Here is a 15,811-nt window from a genome sequence, read left to right on the forward strand (position 1 = left end):
CAATAAGGAAACATTAACCAAAAGAAAAGTTGATCAGCTTAAAATTATAATTATTCCAATACTGCATTTATTTCAATAAACAATGTTCACGTTGTAGGACAAAGAAACGAAAACATACAATTTCAGACCTTAAGAAATTTCAAACACTATTTGGAAGAAAGGCACTTGCATAAATAAAACTGATAAAGGACAGGATCTAAGTGCCATAAGCCTGGGCAAAAAGGAGAAAGCAATTAATTCTAAGCCATGAATATGAAAATTTCAAGGAGTTAATTTTAATTTAAATCTTGAAAAATAAATAATCCCTATTGTTTGTAAAGTACAGTTTACCATTTACAAGATGGTTTCATAAACATGATCTCTCTAGATCATCTCAAAACCATGTGAGGGAGGTAGAGCCAATAATTACCTTCCTAGAAGAGGAGACAGAGGCTCTGAAAACTTAAATACTGCAGAGAGGTAAACATTTCCTGCTTTGAACTGGGATTCAAATTCAAGATTTTGTGCCCCTCACACTATTCTACAAGCTATGGGGGGGAAGAAGAGTCACCCAGATACACATGGAAAATGAACAAAGGACTGGGGTCAAGCAAGAAACCTAAATGATTGGAAAACTTATACAGACGCATTTTTACTTAGAAAATTTTTTTTAATGTTTCACTTATTTCTGAGAGAGAGAGAGAGACAGACAGACAGACAGCATGAGCTGGGGAGGGTCAGAGAGAGAGGGAGATACAGAATCTGAAACAGGCTCCAGGCTCTGAGCTGTCAGCACAGAGCCCAATGCGGGGCTTGAATCCACAAACTGTGAGATCATGAACTGAGCAGAAGTTGGACGCTTAACTGACTGAGCCACTCAGGCGCCCCTCATTTTTACTTTAAAACAATTCTTCAAAGGCAAAAACATATTGTATGTATTAAAAACCAGTGATTTAAAGTATTCCAGAAACCTACAAGATGAAATATGCACATTTTTACCACTTTCCAGTTTACTGGATTTAGTTACATAGTGAAGACGTAAGTTGTTTCCTAAACACTAGTTTCAGTCTTTTCTGATTTACCTGTACTTCTGTACCCCCTACTCTTCCCATGAGGCAGATCTTTATTTAATTCAACAGATTGTACTGATTAACTATTCTGTCTCAGGACACAGGTATTTCCCAACACAATATTAAGAATCTCATCTAATTTAAATGTGCTTTTCTATAGTATGATACATTCACTTACTGTTAGATCTATGTTTTATAGGGCTTACTCTTGACCTGGAGTAGAAATATATGAAAACGTCTGTACCAGACTATTGCAGACTTCTGTGTGTATATGCAAGAGAAATTCTATTGCTCCTTTTCAATGCAAATACTTTATTGAACTCTGGCTAAAAACTGTTTACTTTTTCAAAATCATTCTATGCCAAATTTTATTCTCCATTTAGTAAAAACTACTACAAGATAGGGAATATCACCATTCTACAAACTCTTCAGTTTCTTAGTGGTTTTAATCACTGCAAACAGTAGTATAATTTTCACAGATATATTTTAATATATTTTAGCACGTTAGATTCCATGGTGAAGCAAGTAGAATAGACTGCCTTTTTTAAAATCTATTTTGTGGAAATAAGCAATTATACCTCTTTTTTTAAAAAATTGATTTTGACAGTAGTGATATAAAAATGTTAAGAAACAGTATGGTCTTAGCGATATTGAATTTTTTCTGATCTATATCTCACTTCCAGCTCAGGTTACTTTAACCTGGTAAAATATTTAACCTATTTTAAAGTTTCCTTATCTGTGAAATGGGATTAGTAATATCTATCTTGTAGATTATAAGTATTAAATATGATCATATACCACAATTCCTCATAGACTGTAAGCTCTAAATAGTTTATCATCACCATTACCATCTCACTATTGTCTCTCTTATTATTATTAATCATAACAGCTACTTAATAAAATACTTGAGCTGAAATATAATTACTTGCATTAAACATTGCTGAATTATATCAAATTAAATCAACTTTGTACTTTGGATTAAAATACGTTATGAACAAAGGTAACAAACACCTTAAATATGAGATTTCAATTCTGGAAATTAGCATTATCTTTTTCTTTTGACTAAAATCCATTTATGTTAGGTACAACTCATGAAAATTTGATATAACACCAGAAAGATATCTTTTTAAAATCTGTTATATTTAAAATGTTTAAGTCTGTTAACGGCCTAAAGTGAATCTATGTTTACTCATAAGAACTGGTCAAAATTAATTACATTTAAGTTTAAAATGGTGGACATAGCAAAACAGAGACACTATTTCTAAAAAAATCCCACAGCATAAATTAAAGTGTTATACAAGGTATACTCTTAAAATTGTTAACCTGATATTAAGCCTGCAGAAATAGAAAAGAAAATTTCAATATATATTTGAGAATGAAAGCCTAAGGATTTGTTAAAGGCATTTGGCTTGTCTGTAAATCAGCTCAAGTGCATGCTTTTCCTCCAGTACTGATTGTTTAAATAATTTACCAAAAAGATGGCTCCTTTCAAAACTGAAATAAAACACTTGATTTTGTAAAGTGTCTATAATACTTTGCTAGGGCTGCCATAAGAAAATACGACAGACTGGGTAGCTGAAACCCTAATAATCTCAGTTTAATTAACTCTGAAGACTTCATTTCCATATACAGGCACATACTGAGATGCTGGGGATTAGGACTTTGACATGGTAACACTGAGGGTGGGGGGGACTCATCTCATGCCATAACAGTGTGAACTGTTAATATATTATTAAAAAACAATTTTATATGTTTCATTTCTACTATGTAAATAAATATTGTTTTCATGTTGTTACTATCTTTTAAACCTATTTTGAATGAGTTTTACAATACATCTTTTTAAAATAAGGAAACCCCAAAATAAGGTTAAATCATGACTCATACAACTGCATTAGGTTAATATTAAAAAAAAAAAGGAAACTTAGTATGGTCCAATGCAAATAATTCCTGTTGGCTTTTCAAGACTTAAATGGATTTCTGTATCCACTATGGTAGTACCATTTATGGCAGTTGGAAAGAAATAATGGATTTCCTTGCGGTTTCTACCCTAAGATCTTGGTAGGCAGTAGCATAGAATAATATAGCCAAACAGAGATAAATTATACAAACCCCATCAAACAAAATATTGTTCTGAAACAAAGAAGATAAGTTAGTGCAAACTATATGACATTCCAGCTGATAACGTATAATTTCAATTACATATTTACCTTAAGATAAATGAATGTGAGCATTTCTTATTTTGTATGTTATTATGTTAACCTGATATGTATTATTCGGTAATGATGAGGTGACAGCCTTTGTTACCTGACATATGGCAAGTGTTAGAAGTATAAGGGATCACATCATCTGTTGTAAATCCCTAGATTTCCTATAAGTCAAGTCACAGATGAAACAAATATAAGTAGCGGCATTAATATTTTCGTTAATATATTTGTGCATTTCCAGCTTTATCTAAGTATCTAGTGTAGTAAATGACAACCAGTTTCTAGGATGAAACTATTTAAAGAAAATTTGGGGGGATCCTGGGCGGCTCAGTTGGTTAAGTGTCCAACTTTGGCTTGGGTCATGATCTCACCATTCCTGAGTTCTAACCCCACATTGGGCTCTGTACTGACAGCTCAGAGCCTGTAGCCTGCTTTGGATTTTGTGTCTCCCTCTCTCTCTCTCTGCCCCTCCCCCATGCACACTCTGTTTTTCAAAAATAAATAACCATTAAAAAAATTTTTTAAGAATATTTTTTCTTTTAAAAAAATTTTTTTAGTGTTTATTTTTGAGGGAGAGAGAGAGAAAGAGGAAAAGAGAGAGAGAAACAGAATGCGAGCAGGACAGAGAGAGAGACACACAGAATCAGAAGCAGGCTCTAGGCTCCAAGCTGTCAGCACAGAGCTCCGCATGGAGCTCAAACTCACTGAACCCTGAGATCATGACCTGAGCCGAAGTCAGATGCTTAACCGACTGAGCCACCCAGGTGCCCCAAAAATATTTTCCTTATAACAATAACAAAGAGCACTAAAATGCAACTACACCAACTTAATGGATCTTAATAATAATGTATTTATACACAAAAATATGAATTAAGTATAAAATTATAAATATCAGTGTTAAGATTTTTAAAGAACATTTTATTATTAACTATAGAAATGATGTAAAGTGACTATAGGGTTTAGACGAGTGGTTCTATAGCAGGCAGCGCTATCCAAAAGTATAGTTTCTATATAAAATGAAATGGGTCATGTATATTTTTAAGTTTAAAATTAAATTATAAACACATTACCATTTTACTTTACCGAAGTTAAAACTATGCTCAGTTTTAATCACTTAAATATTTTAAATGTATATGCTTTTTGAAGTATAACAGAGTCTCGTGCTCTATTTTAAAGTTAAACTACAATTAAATTATAAGTAATAAGCACATATAGTATACTTTTTTATAATTTCCATTGTCATTCTCTTCATTTCATCTCTGAGATATTTTTAATCTATGTCAACAGAAGCACAAGTGTTTGCACATTTATTTCACTAACATTGATTTTTTTAACTCATTTTGGCAAGCCAATGATTTTGAATTATGAATTTAAATTAAGGATGCACACAAGGTTTAAGTTCATGAGCCCTCGTTTTAAACTATAATCCTTTATGTTAAAATTCATATTTAACTTCCTCAGCTCAATATCTTAAAGATTACACTACCTTCTGCCATGTCTGCTCCGACATTTCTTTCCCATTCTTCTCTGGAGTACTCTTCTTGACCCCATCATCTTCACTGTATCTACAGAGCGGTTCTGGTGGAGAATAAATAATATATTATGGTACCTCATATAATGCTGAAACATTGTCCTGTCATTTTAAGGAAAAAGATTCTATGGTTTCTCAATTATGAATAATCTAGTCTATTTCATTGTCAAGTATTTGGCTGGAAACTAAATGGTGACCTTTCCAAGATTTTCAGTCACATAATTACGATCTTTGTAGCGTCTTTTTTTCCCCCAAGTGTAAGATTTTCAAAGGAACAACAGATCTTCAGGTTAACAATGCTATACTTTTATTCCTATTTTCATTCTTTTGTAGACTATTCCCCTTTTGCTTTAAAAGCAGAATTCACTGCCTTCTTATCTACACAGTCACTACTAGTTTTGTTCTCTGGATCTTGTTCCCTGCCAGGAGGATCAGAGTGATTGCCGAACAAAGCAACAGTCACCGAATCAGGGTGGATTGACACCGGAATGGCCCCTACCACCGCCTTTTCTTCAGGTAAAAGATCACGCAGTCGGCAGAGTAAACCATAAAAAATCTCATTTCCAGAAAAACTGTCACTTTATAACCCATAGAAACCCAGATAACAGGTGAAGTCGTTTCTATAAATGATTCCTATACTGACCATGCATTTGACTACCAAAATCTTTTCAACCAAGCAAAAATATACAAGCAACGTGTCAAAATTAAAGGAAAAAATAATCATAAAATTTCAGTTAATATTATCAAAAGTTAAATACATTAAAACTTATAAAGAAATGTTTTCTGATCAGACAAATTATTGTGACAAAGACAAATAATATTTTTTCTTATTGAATTATTTTTAGGATACAACATTTTTTTAAGAATTAAAAGAAGGGCAAAAAGAATACATAAAGCTAAAAGGATGCATATCTATGTTAGATTGAGGTGATTTTGCTTTAAAGTATGCTTGGCTGCTGTAGGTCAGTGTAAAACTTTGATTTATCAACAAAGGAAAAAGAAAACAATATTATTCTCTGTAGAGTAGAAATCCTCTTGGTATAAACAGTGACTAACAAGTTTGTTAGAGTGAATTAGGCATTTCTTTTGTCTTTGAAACATGACATATCCAATTAAAACTTCTGTACTCATGAAATAAATAGAACACTATCCTAAGGATAATAAAAGCTAGAATAGTAGAATTTGCCACCTGGGGAATATGTACCTTTACCTTGATAATAATCTGTTGGTTCCCAAGTTTCTTTTTCTAGTCCCCTAACACCATGGTGCTGAATTCATTTACAACACTCTTTCAGCAATATAGAAATAATATGCAAATACAATTCAGCTGTTCAAGTCATTTAAATATCTGCTATAGTTCTAAGTGAAATATTTACTCTTAAAAATAAGAAGAAAATAGTTCTATGCTCAAAGAGCATACAATGCTAAAAATAGCTAAATAATTCCAATAAAACAAATGTTCAAGATTGATATAAATAAATAAATAAATATCTGCTATAGTTCTAAGTGAAATATTTACTCTTAAAAATAAGAAGAAAATAGTTCTATGCTCAAAGAGCATACAATGCTAAAAATAGCTAAATAATTCCAATAAAACAAATGTTCAAGATTGATTTAAAAATGAATTTGCTACTCTGTGCTCCCGGGTGTGCTCAAAGTCCACTGGTGGGACTGGTTGATCATGTTCACCTGTGGTTTTCTGTTAAAAACTTTAGTTTCTCACCTTCACAGGTTTTAGAAAGAATATTCAAGTAGCTAGGCCTAGGTGATGCAGAGGAACAAGAAACCTCCTTAGCCACATGATTCTCCTCCCCTTTGAGGAAAACAGGATTTGAGAAATGAACCAAGAGGACCTTGTTGGAAATATGCACTTCTATTTTTGTCCTATGGTAGATGTGTGAGCACATTTCACCTTGCTGGAGATTTATTTTTAATGTTTTAGTTTAAAACACCTTACTTTTAGTTTTACTACTATAAAAATTCATTCTGACTTATGTTCTTTCCCAGGAGTTTCTTCCCTCTCCACTTTTTAGCTTTTAACACTGCTCATTGACAATTATTTAAATGGATCCTATCCTCCATGTTTTTCCCTTCTCTTAAGTCTCTTGAATTACATTAACACATTAATCTAAATTCTTCTGCAATGTTTTCTCCTCCTTGTAGATTCTTTTAGCTATTTTATCAAATTATTTTTAAAACCTATTATCATCATGAGGAGTTGCAGAATATGCTACCTTAAAGCATGCCACTGTCGTATTCTGATTACTTTGAGCAGTAGGTACTTGAAAAACAGCAAATACTTTTAGTTAATACTTTCCTATCACACTATAGTAGATTATTAGTCAGCGAATGTTTACTGCATCATTCTCTACCTTCATGGGTGGAGTACAGAGCTCTACTCTACTGATGTTGAGCTTGGCTACATGAGTTGTTTTGCCTAAAGGAATGTGGGTATAAATAAGAGCATGCCTGTTCTAAACCTAGAACTTTGGGTATTTCTCCTCTCCCCTTGGAAGCTTCCAATATCTGCTTTGAAAAGAACATGCCAGACAGTCCCTGCCCCATTCAGCCTGGGCCCAAGAATGAGACATGTGGAATTCTGTGAAGTCGGCATGCTGCAGACAAACAGCTGCAGCCTGAAGCACATCCACCCAGCTGATCTGCAGAAACCATAAACAAGAAAAATACTGCATATTATTGCAAGTCATTGAAATTTTGTGGTTGTTTAGGCTGTAGTAAAAGCTGTCAGGTATCGAAATTGACAGCAATAAGTGAATGCTGCTATAATAAAAATCTAAATTATGTGGCATTGATTTGGGGATGGGTAGTGGGTGCCAAAGAATATGTTTCAGGAGGCTGAGAAAATGGTGCTCGTGTTATGCCATGGCCAACAATTGAAAGACAAAAAATGTAGGTAGTAAATTTGTAATAATAAGTGAGGAAATTCCAGTGTAGAATGCTGAGAGCATGAGTTGGTTGTTACTGGCTGCACCTAACTAGGTTCTAAGAAAAGAACTGAGTTCAGAAAGGAAGCAGCCGTAGGCATATAGAAGTGCATACCTTCCATTACTTTCAGAATTGGACAGGAAAGTGTTTCTCACCGTATCAAAGCAGCAGCCACAGACATACTGGCAGGATAAAGACCATATCCAAGATGTTGATAGTGAGGCGGGGTCTCTGGATTTGACTGTCATGTCTGTTACTGACAATCTCTGAAAGTAATAATGGGATGCTCAGTAGATTCTTTCAGCTGGTCAAAGGACCTCTAGGAAGTTTATGGTTGGGTCAGAGCCTTAAAGTGCTCCACAACCCTTCCCTAGAAACCCACACAGAGAAGACATACGAATTGTTGGTAGCTGTATTTAATAAAATGATTTATTTTAGCCAAAGAATGTGGATAGAAGTTAAACGTGCTGTGCCAGTTCTGCATGTTTATGGTTGTCCTTTTGTGGCCAAGAAACAGACATGTGGAGTGAAAATAGACTCCACTGAAAAAGAGCTGGACCAGTGGACCAGATGAGAACTGTTTCAGCCAATCCACAGATCTACATGCAGAAAAAAAAAAAAAAAAAAAGAAAAGAAAAAAAAAAGAGAAGAAAAAAAAAAAGAAAAAAGAAAATCCAGCAAAAAAAAAACCCAAAAAACATGTATACACAGACACACACACACGCGCCTCCTGAGGGAAACTGCCCTCCGCAACCAGACTTGGTACACAGCCAATGGACTGTGGTCCCTGAAGGGAGTTACAGTCAAGGGCTCAGGCTCTTCCTGGCCAACCACGTTCTTATGTATGTCTCTGTTCCTGGCTTGGGTGCCTCCACTAGACCTCTACGTGAAGACTTCCTTACTGGGGGCCCTTTGGCTGAGGCCTTCCTCAAGTGCCTCTGCGGGAGATGTCCTTATTTGGTGGCTGGGGTGGGGGGAACCTTAAAGACATTTTTCTTCCATCTGACTCAATACCCAATACTTGTCTTCCCTCAGTCCTCCCTTCCTTTCTCCCCTAAGACCCAGGTCAGTAAAACTGCAGGAGACTTTTGCTCAGGGCTCCTTTGGCTGTCTGTGCTGATCCATCTTATCGCCCACTAGCAGGCAGCTCCCAGAGGAAGATGGAACAGAGGGAGTTGGCGCTTTCTCCGCTTTTAGCCTCTTGCTTATATAGTAAGTGATTAAAGGCTTGACTGTTACTTTCATTTGGCTTATTATCTTAAATCAGCTATGTGGACACCTGGCAGCTCAGATCTCTCCAGCTCAGTTGAACTCCTAACGGAGATATTGTGGGATTGCAGCAGATTCATTACACTATGTATTGCAATTTTCAGTAAAGAGAAATTTAGTGAGATAGGGGCTTAAGGTGCTTGTGTGGGAAGTTAGAGGAGACAGAACTGATTTGAGAGAAAAAATATGAGTATTTAAAAAAAAACATGCAAAACTTCTGAAATTTTTGTAAAAATAGGGAAAAACAGGTAACAGGAAATAAGAAATATATTTCTGGTACATGAAGAAAGGCTTCTATTCATATAGATTTGGGATTTTAATCCAGAGAAACATTTTATTGACATTTTATTGTCATGTTCAATGACAATAAAAATAAGCATCAGAGACACCGGATTTACCTGTCCAGGTGGAACAACTAAAATTACAGAGTAAGAGATGAAAAAATGTTTCTCAGACATTGGCTGTAAGACACTGCAAAGGAGTCAGCCCTAAGGGCAAACAAGTGACATGAATCTAGTCATTTCACCTGCTTATTGCCTAGAGCACTTCCAGGCTTCAGCACAGAAATGGGGCACTAAATGGAGTCTGGTATTCTACCTAAATTGAAGTGACAGACCCCAGAGGCCAGGCAGGCCAAGGAAGCAAGGATAAAGTGCCAGAGAACACAAATCTGCTCAGATACAGGGAGGGCTCTGAAGGTCTGCAGGGGGTCCCCCTCAAGTCTTCAGTTAAGTACCGATCAGCAGAGGCGGGTGTGTAAACAACCCAAAGATATCCACCTAAAAGGATTAGAGGAAATAATCTCCAACAGTCACGCAGGTCCAAGAATAGTTCATTCTCCCAACAGGAGAGAGTAGAAAAAAAAGACATGCTATGTATTGCTTTAAAAAAAGATAAGAATGACAAGAGATTTCTCATTGAAAACACTTTAAGCCAGAAGATAATAATTTTTTTTAACTATCAAAAGAAAGAAAAAAAACGTGCCAATGAAGAATTCTATACTCATTGAAAATATCTTTCAAAAATGAAGACAAAATAAAGATTGCTTTTTCAGGTATATAAAAGCTGAAATAATTCATCACCAGCAGATGTGCACCATAATAAATATTAAAGGGAGTCCTTTAGGAAAATAGAACATAACATCAAATGTAAATCTGGATCTACAGGAAGGGAATGAAGAGCAGCAGAAAGAGATCTTAGTAAAGATAAGAACCACCAGGTTGGTGACAGCTAAACCCAGATATGTTAAAATCTCTGAGAAACGGACATTTAATAAAATACAGATTTAAGATCCAGTCTGGAAAAAAACACAATGAAGGAAAGAAAAGAATTTGCCAAAAACCTGAATTTACTAAAATATGAGCTCAGGAAAAAAATAATAAGACATCCAAAGGAAATAGGGTGGGAATTTGAAGAGCTGTAGATTTAAAAGAAATATGAGAAAGAACAAAGGGAAGAATATACAGGCGTCCGCACATGTGTATGTGTGTGTGTGTGTGTGCGTGTGTGTGTGTGTGTATAAAGAGAGAGAGTGTGTGTATAAAAAAAAAAAAAAAAATAAAGAGAGAGAGAGAGAGAGAGAGAGAGAATATATACTCAAAATTGAATTACAGATGAAGGAAGCGTCTTTAGATAGACTGAATGCCAAAGAAGACAAAGAGTAAAGATTTTGGAAGAAAATAGATATGAAGTCCAGACAAAAAGTAAGCAAATATAGAGACTATTGATATCATTGAACTAGAGTATTAAAAAAAATACAATATGCAAAAATACATTTCTTTATAATGCAGGAAGATTTTAATTGAAAAAATAATAAATTACATAGCTAATCCGAAAATACGATTTAGAACAAAGTAGATCAAGACATATTCTATTTAAATTTTGGAACATTAAGTTGAAAAATTTTTTAAAAAAATTTAGGCATTCACATAGCAAAAGCAAGTCATATCCAAAGAAAGGAGTGAGGAACTGGAAGAAGGGAAAACCAGACACCTCTCTATACAACGTTCCATTCTAAAAATGAATAATATCTAGAAAGTTCTGACGGGGAAATGTGTGACATGATGAAATTATACCCAGCCAATTAAACGATTGACTATAAAAACAGTTGTAACATATTTTCAAACATCTAAGCTCTTACAAATATAGCTACTTTGATCCCTTCTTGAAGTTTCAGTTATATCTGGCTAACCAAAAAATAAGTCAAACTAAAGAATTCACGAACAGAAAGGTGACAGCTTTAAAAACTGTGTTGAGTGTGATTTTGATTCCAGGACAATAAAGGTGCACTAAATGAGTTCCCGAACAATGCAATGTCAAACAAAAATATAAATGAATTATTAATATTGAGTATAATAACTCCATATAATCTATAAAATTTTGAACAAGCTTAAGAAGTAAAACTTTACTAATGAATCAAACAATGACCATCTTTTCTCCTTATCAAAAATCTGTTTAGAATTTTTAATGAATTATAAAGCTGACTTTTAGGTGTTTCACTTTCTTTTTTTTTTTAAATTTTTTTATAATTTCTTTATTTTTGAGACAGAGAGAGACAGAGCATGAGCAGGGGAGGGGCAGAGAGAGAGGGAGACACAGAATTTGAAACAGGCTCCAGGCTCGGTGCTGTCAGCACAGAACCCAATGAGGGGCTCAAACCCACGAAGCTCAAGATCATGACCTGAACCGAAGTCGGACGCGTAACCGACTGAGTCACCCAGGCGCCCCTGATTTTTCTTGAGAAAGGTAAAAATGTTAATGACATATCAGTAAATAAAGCAGTAGAAAGAGGGGGAACAAGGATAAGACTCTTATAAGAAATTGAAAATAAAACATCAAGTGCTGGATAATTTAAAAATGGCTGCATTAAATATTTAGTCTCACAAAAAATGTACCTTCTCCCTTCTCCGCCATACATGTGTTCAATTCTTGTATTGTTGCTGGATCAATAGATATATGTACTTTAAGTTTATCCAGTTCTTCTTGAAGATTCATCCTATGAAAATTAACACAATAAATGATTATTTGAAACATTTATTTCAGTTACTGAACAATGTAGCAAACAGAAAAAGTTAGTAAAGATATTTAACAAAATATGAATTAGACAGTAGTAAGAAAAGAAAAAGACATCACTATTAACAAGTTCTAACAATTAAAACTGAATTTTAATGACAGTCTGGAAAATAAAATGTTTTAAGAAAGTGATGTTTAATTCATCTAAATAAACACGTTAAATACTTGAAAATATAGACTGTACGATTAAAAAAATTAGTTACCCAATGATTTTTTCTAAGACTTTATTTTTAAGTAATATTTACATCCAATATGGAGCTCGAACTTACAACCCCAAGATCAAGAGTTGCATCTCTACTGAGTGAGCCAGCCAGGTGCTACCCAAACACTTTAACAAACAAGATATACTATGTAAAATCATAATAAAATACTAATACATACACTGAAAGCAAAGATAGTACATTTTTAGATGCCAAGAAAAGACAAAGAACTCTTACTAGTAAAATGGAATTGAGCTACCATGGTGAGAAACTGAATCAAATACCACCCATGGAGACCTCAGACCTTCAGACCTGAATGGGGATGTAAGTTTGTGCCCAAGGCCCTTCATGGCTGACAGACAAAACTGGGCTAACTGTAGCAAGCTGGCAGACAAAAATTTCCTGAGTAAAACATGAATATCTGAGCTTATCTTATTCCATTAAAGGAGGCAAGCCTAGAGGTAGCTGGGTGGCTCAGTTGGTTAAGTGTCCACCTCTTGATATCTGCTCAGGTCATGATCTCATGGTCTGTGGGATCAAGACCTGTGTCAGGATCTGTGTTGACAGTGTGGAGACTGTTTGGGATTCTCTCTCACCCTCCTCTCTCTGCCCCTTCCCTGCTTACTCTGTCTCAAAATAAACAAATAAGCATTAAAAAATTTTTTTTAAAGTGGCAAGCTTGTTTTACTGGTTTCAAAAGTGAGCCATGCACATTTGCAGAGATCTAAATTCTAAAGAATTGACAGTAATGTAAAAACTGGTTTATGGCCAGTGTTGACTGGAAAGTTCAGGCAGACACAACCATCTAATACAGACAGGTTTACACAAATGAGGGAATGTGTAGGACAAACAACACCACAGAAAATAAATCTCAAAGAAGTTAAATTTGCAGGTAAGAATAATTATATGAATATGTTTAAAGCCATGAATGACAGTCTACATACCACCCCACCCAATATGGGAGAATGTACAATAAGGAAAATGAAATAACAGAACAATTTAAAATAACCTTTTATAAAATCAGAGTTTTGAAAATGTTTAAGGAAAAAGAGGTGACAAAATGTTTATGTAAAAAAACATAACTGATTGAAAACTAATGAATGTGTTAAATAGCTCACAAAGCTTATGAAAACTGGTAAAATTATAGACAACACCAAGAAACAAAAGGAGAAAATTAGTAACAATATATAAAGTATATTTGAATGAGAAGCCCAAAAAGCATCTAATAGAAATTACTCAAGGAGGGAATTGAGAAACAGAGTGAAATCAATATCCAAAATACAAGGGCTGAAAAATGAGAGCTGATGAAAAATGTGAATTAATAGATTAAGAGAGGATCACAAATTTCAAACAGAATAAATAAGAGTATATTCACGGTTAGAAACACAGGAACACTGTAGGACACCAAGAAAAAGAGACAATCTTAAAATCAACCATATTGAGTAGAAATGTTAATTAACAACTAAAGAACTCTGGAGTGACAGCAGACTTCTCCCAGAAACAAACAAACACAAAAATAAAAGCCAGAAGAAAAATAAGTATTATCTTCGGGTGTGGAGTTTGGTGAGTTCCCTATAGATTCTGGATATTAACCCTTTATCTGATATGTCATTTGCAACTGTCTTTTCCCATTCCGTTGGTTGCCTATTAGTTTTGTGGGTTGTTTCCTTTGCTGTGCAGAAAATAAGTATTATCTTCAACATTCAAAGGCTTACTATTCATAGATCCTAGATAAAAGAGCTACTAAAATCTATATTTTGGGTAGAAAAAGACTCTTCAACGTGAACATATGAAACAAAATAGACACTGATGATAAAAAATATTTATAAATGTGTACATGGAAGTAAACATTTATCATGTGAAGCCATCATAACATAGTTAAATGAAGGTAGAGATAGAATATGGTAGAACTAAAATTCTGAAAAATAAAATGACAGAAGATCAAGAAAAGAATCAGTGTTAAAATATTTTAAGAACCCTATACTGTCGATGAGAACAGAAGTACTGATAAACTTTAGTTTGTCAAATAAATGGTGTATAACTTCAGGGCATCCGGGTGGATCATTTGGTTGAACATCCGACTCTTAATTTCAGCTCTGGTCATGATTCCAGGGTTCTGGGATCGAGTCCCAGGTTGGAGTCCAAGCTGAGTGTGGAGCCTGGTTGGGATTTTCTTTTCCTCTGCCCTTTCTCTGCATTTTTGTGTATGTGGCACGCACTCTCTTTCTCTCTCATTCTCTCTCTCTCTACCCCAAATAACAAAATAAAATAAGTAAATATTTAAAATGAAAATCAATGTTTAAAAAGATATATAATTTCAAGAAAAATCATTTAAAGAATGGAAAATATAAAATGTATAAACCAAAAGAAGTCAAAATAGAAATGAAGAAAATGTACTCAAATTGAGGGCAAAAAAGGATTAAAACTATTTATTTATTTTGAGAGAAAGAGAGCACAAGCAGGGGAGGAGCAGAGAGAGAATCCGAAGCAGTCTCCATGCTGTCACTCCAGGCCCCGATACAGGGATCAATCTCACAAACTAGGGTCTCATGACCTGAGCTGAAATCAAAAGTTGGATGCTCAACTGACTGAGCTACCCAGGTGCCCCCCAAAAATGATTTTTTATTTTATTTTTTAATTTCTATGTTTATTTTATTTTTTGAGAGAGAGAGACAAGAGTGTGAGCAAGGGAGGAGCAGAGAGCAAGGGAGACACAATCTGAAGCAGGCTCTAGGCTGTAAACTGTCAGCACAGAGCCTGACGTGGGGCTTGAACCACGAGATCATGACCTGAGCTAAAGTCAGATGCTTAACAGACTGAACCACCCAGGTGCCCTGAAAAAGATTTTTTAAAGGAGTATAAAAATAAAATACAGACTAAGAAAAAAATACTAAAGATAAAGACGATTATTACATAATGATCAAAGGAATGATTTACCAGGAAGACACAGCAGCTCTAAACTATTAAATATTCAACAATATATTTATGTTTTATTACATTTTTATATTTTATTTTATTAAAAATTTAAGATATAATATTTAAAAATAAGTAAAATATAATACCTGTATATTAAAATACATATTCTATATTTATACTTTATATAAATATTAAAAACAAGTAGTCCCTGCTTTTCCTTGCTCAGATTATTTCTTAAAAAATTGATGCTTACAGTTTTATGGGTATACTTATATATTTTTTAATGTAAGAATTTAAAAATTTATGATCTTATTTGCATTTTCTCAGGTAGGTTACAGATTGATGGGAGGGGCACACACACATGTACACACATACACTTATCCACACAGTAATTAATGTAACCCCACTGTAACTGGAGGAAAATCTGTATATGATACTATTTCCTTCCTTCCTTCCTTCCTTCCTTCCTTCCTTCCTTCCTTCCTTCCTTCCTTCCTTCCCTTCTTTCCTTCCTTCCTTCCTTCTTCTTTCCTTCCTTTCCTTCCTTCCTTCCTTCCATCCTTCCTTCCTTCCTTCCTTCTTCTTTCCTTCCTTTCCTTCCTTCCTTCCATCCTTCCTTCCTTC

At 34.5% G+C, this 15,811-nt stretch overlaps 1 protein-coding gene across 1 annotated transcript in view; it reads right to left on the reverse strand.

The window, feature by feature from the left end:
* The window catches only part of CNTLN (centlein), a 284,907-nt gene that overhangs the window by 104,045 nt on the left and 165,051 nt on the right, over positions 1-15,811 (reverse strand). Inside the window, 2 exon segments of the mRNA XM_039240930.1 lie at positions 4,740-4,831; positions 11,894-11,994. Of these exon segments, the coding sequence (XP_039096861.1) occupies positions 4,740-4,831; positions 11,894-11,994 (193 nt within the window).

Source organism: Hyaena hyaena, unplaced genomic scaffold (assembly GCF_003009895.1).
Source record: "Hyaena hyaena isolate Hyena2069 unplaced genomic scaffold, ASM300989v1 scaffold_185, whole genome shotgun sequence".
Classification (NCBI taxonomy): Eukaryota; Metazoa; Chordata; class Mammalia; order Carnivora; family Hyaenidae; genus Hyaena; species Hyaena hyaena.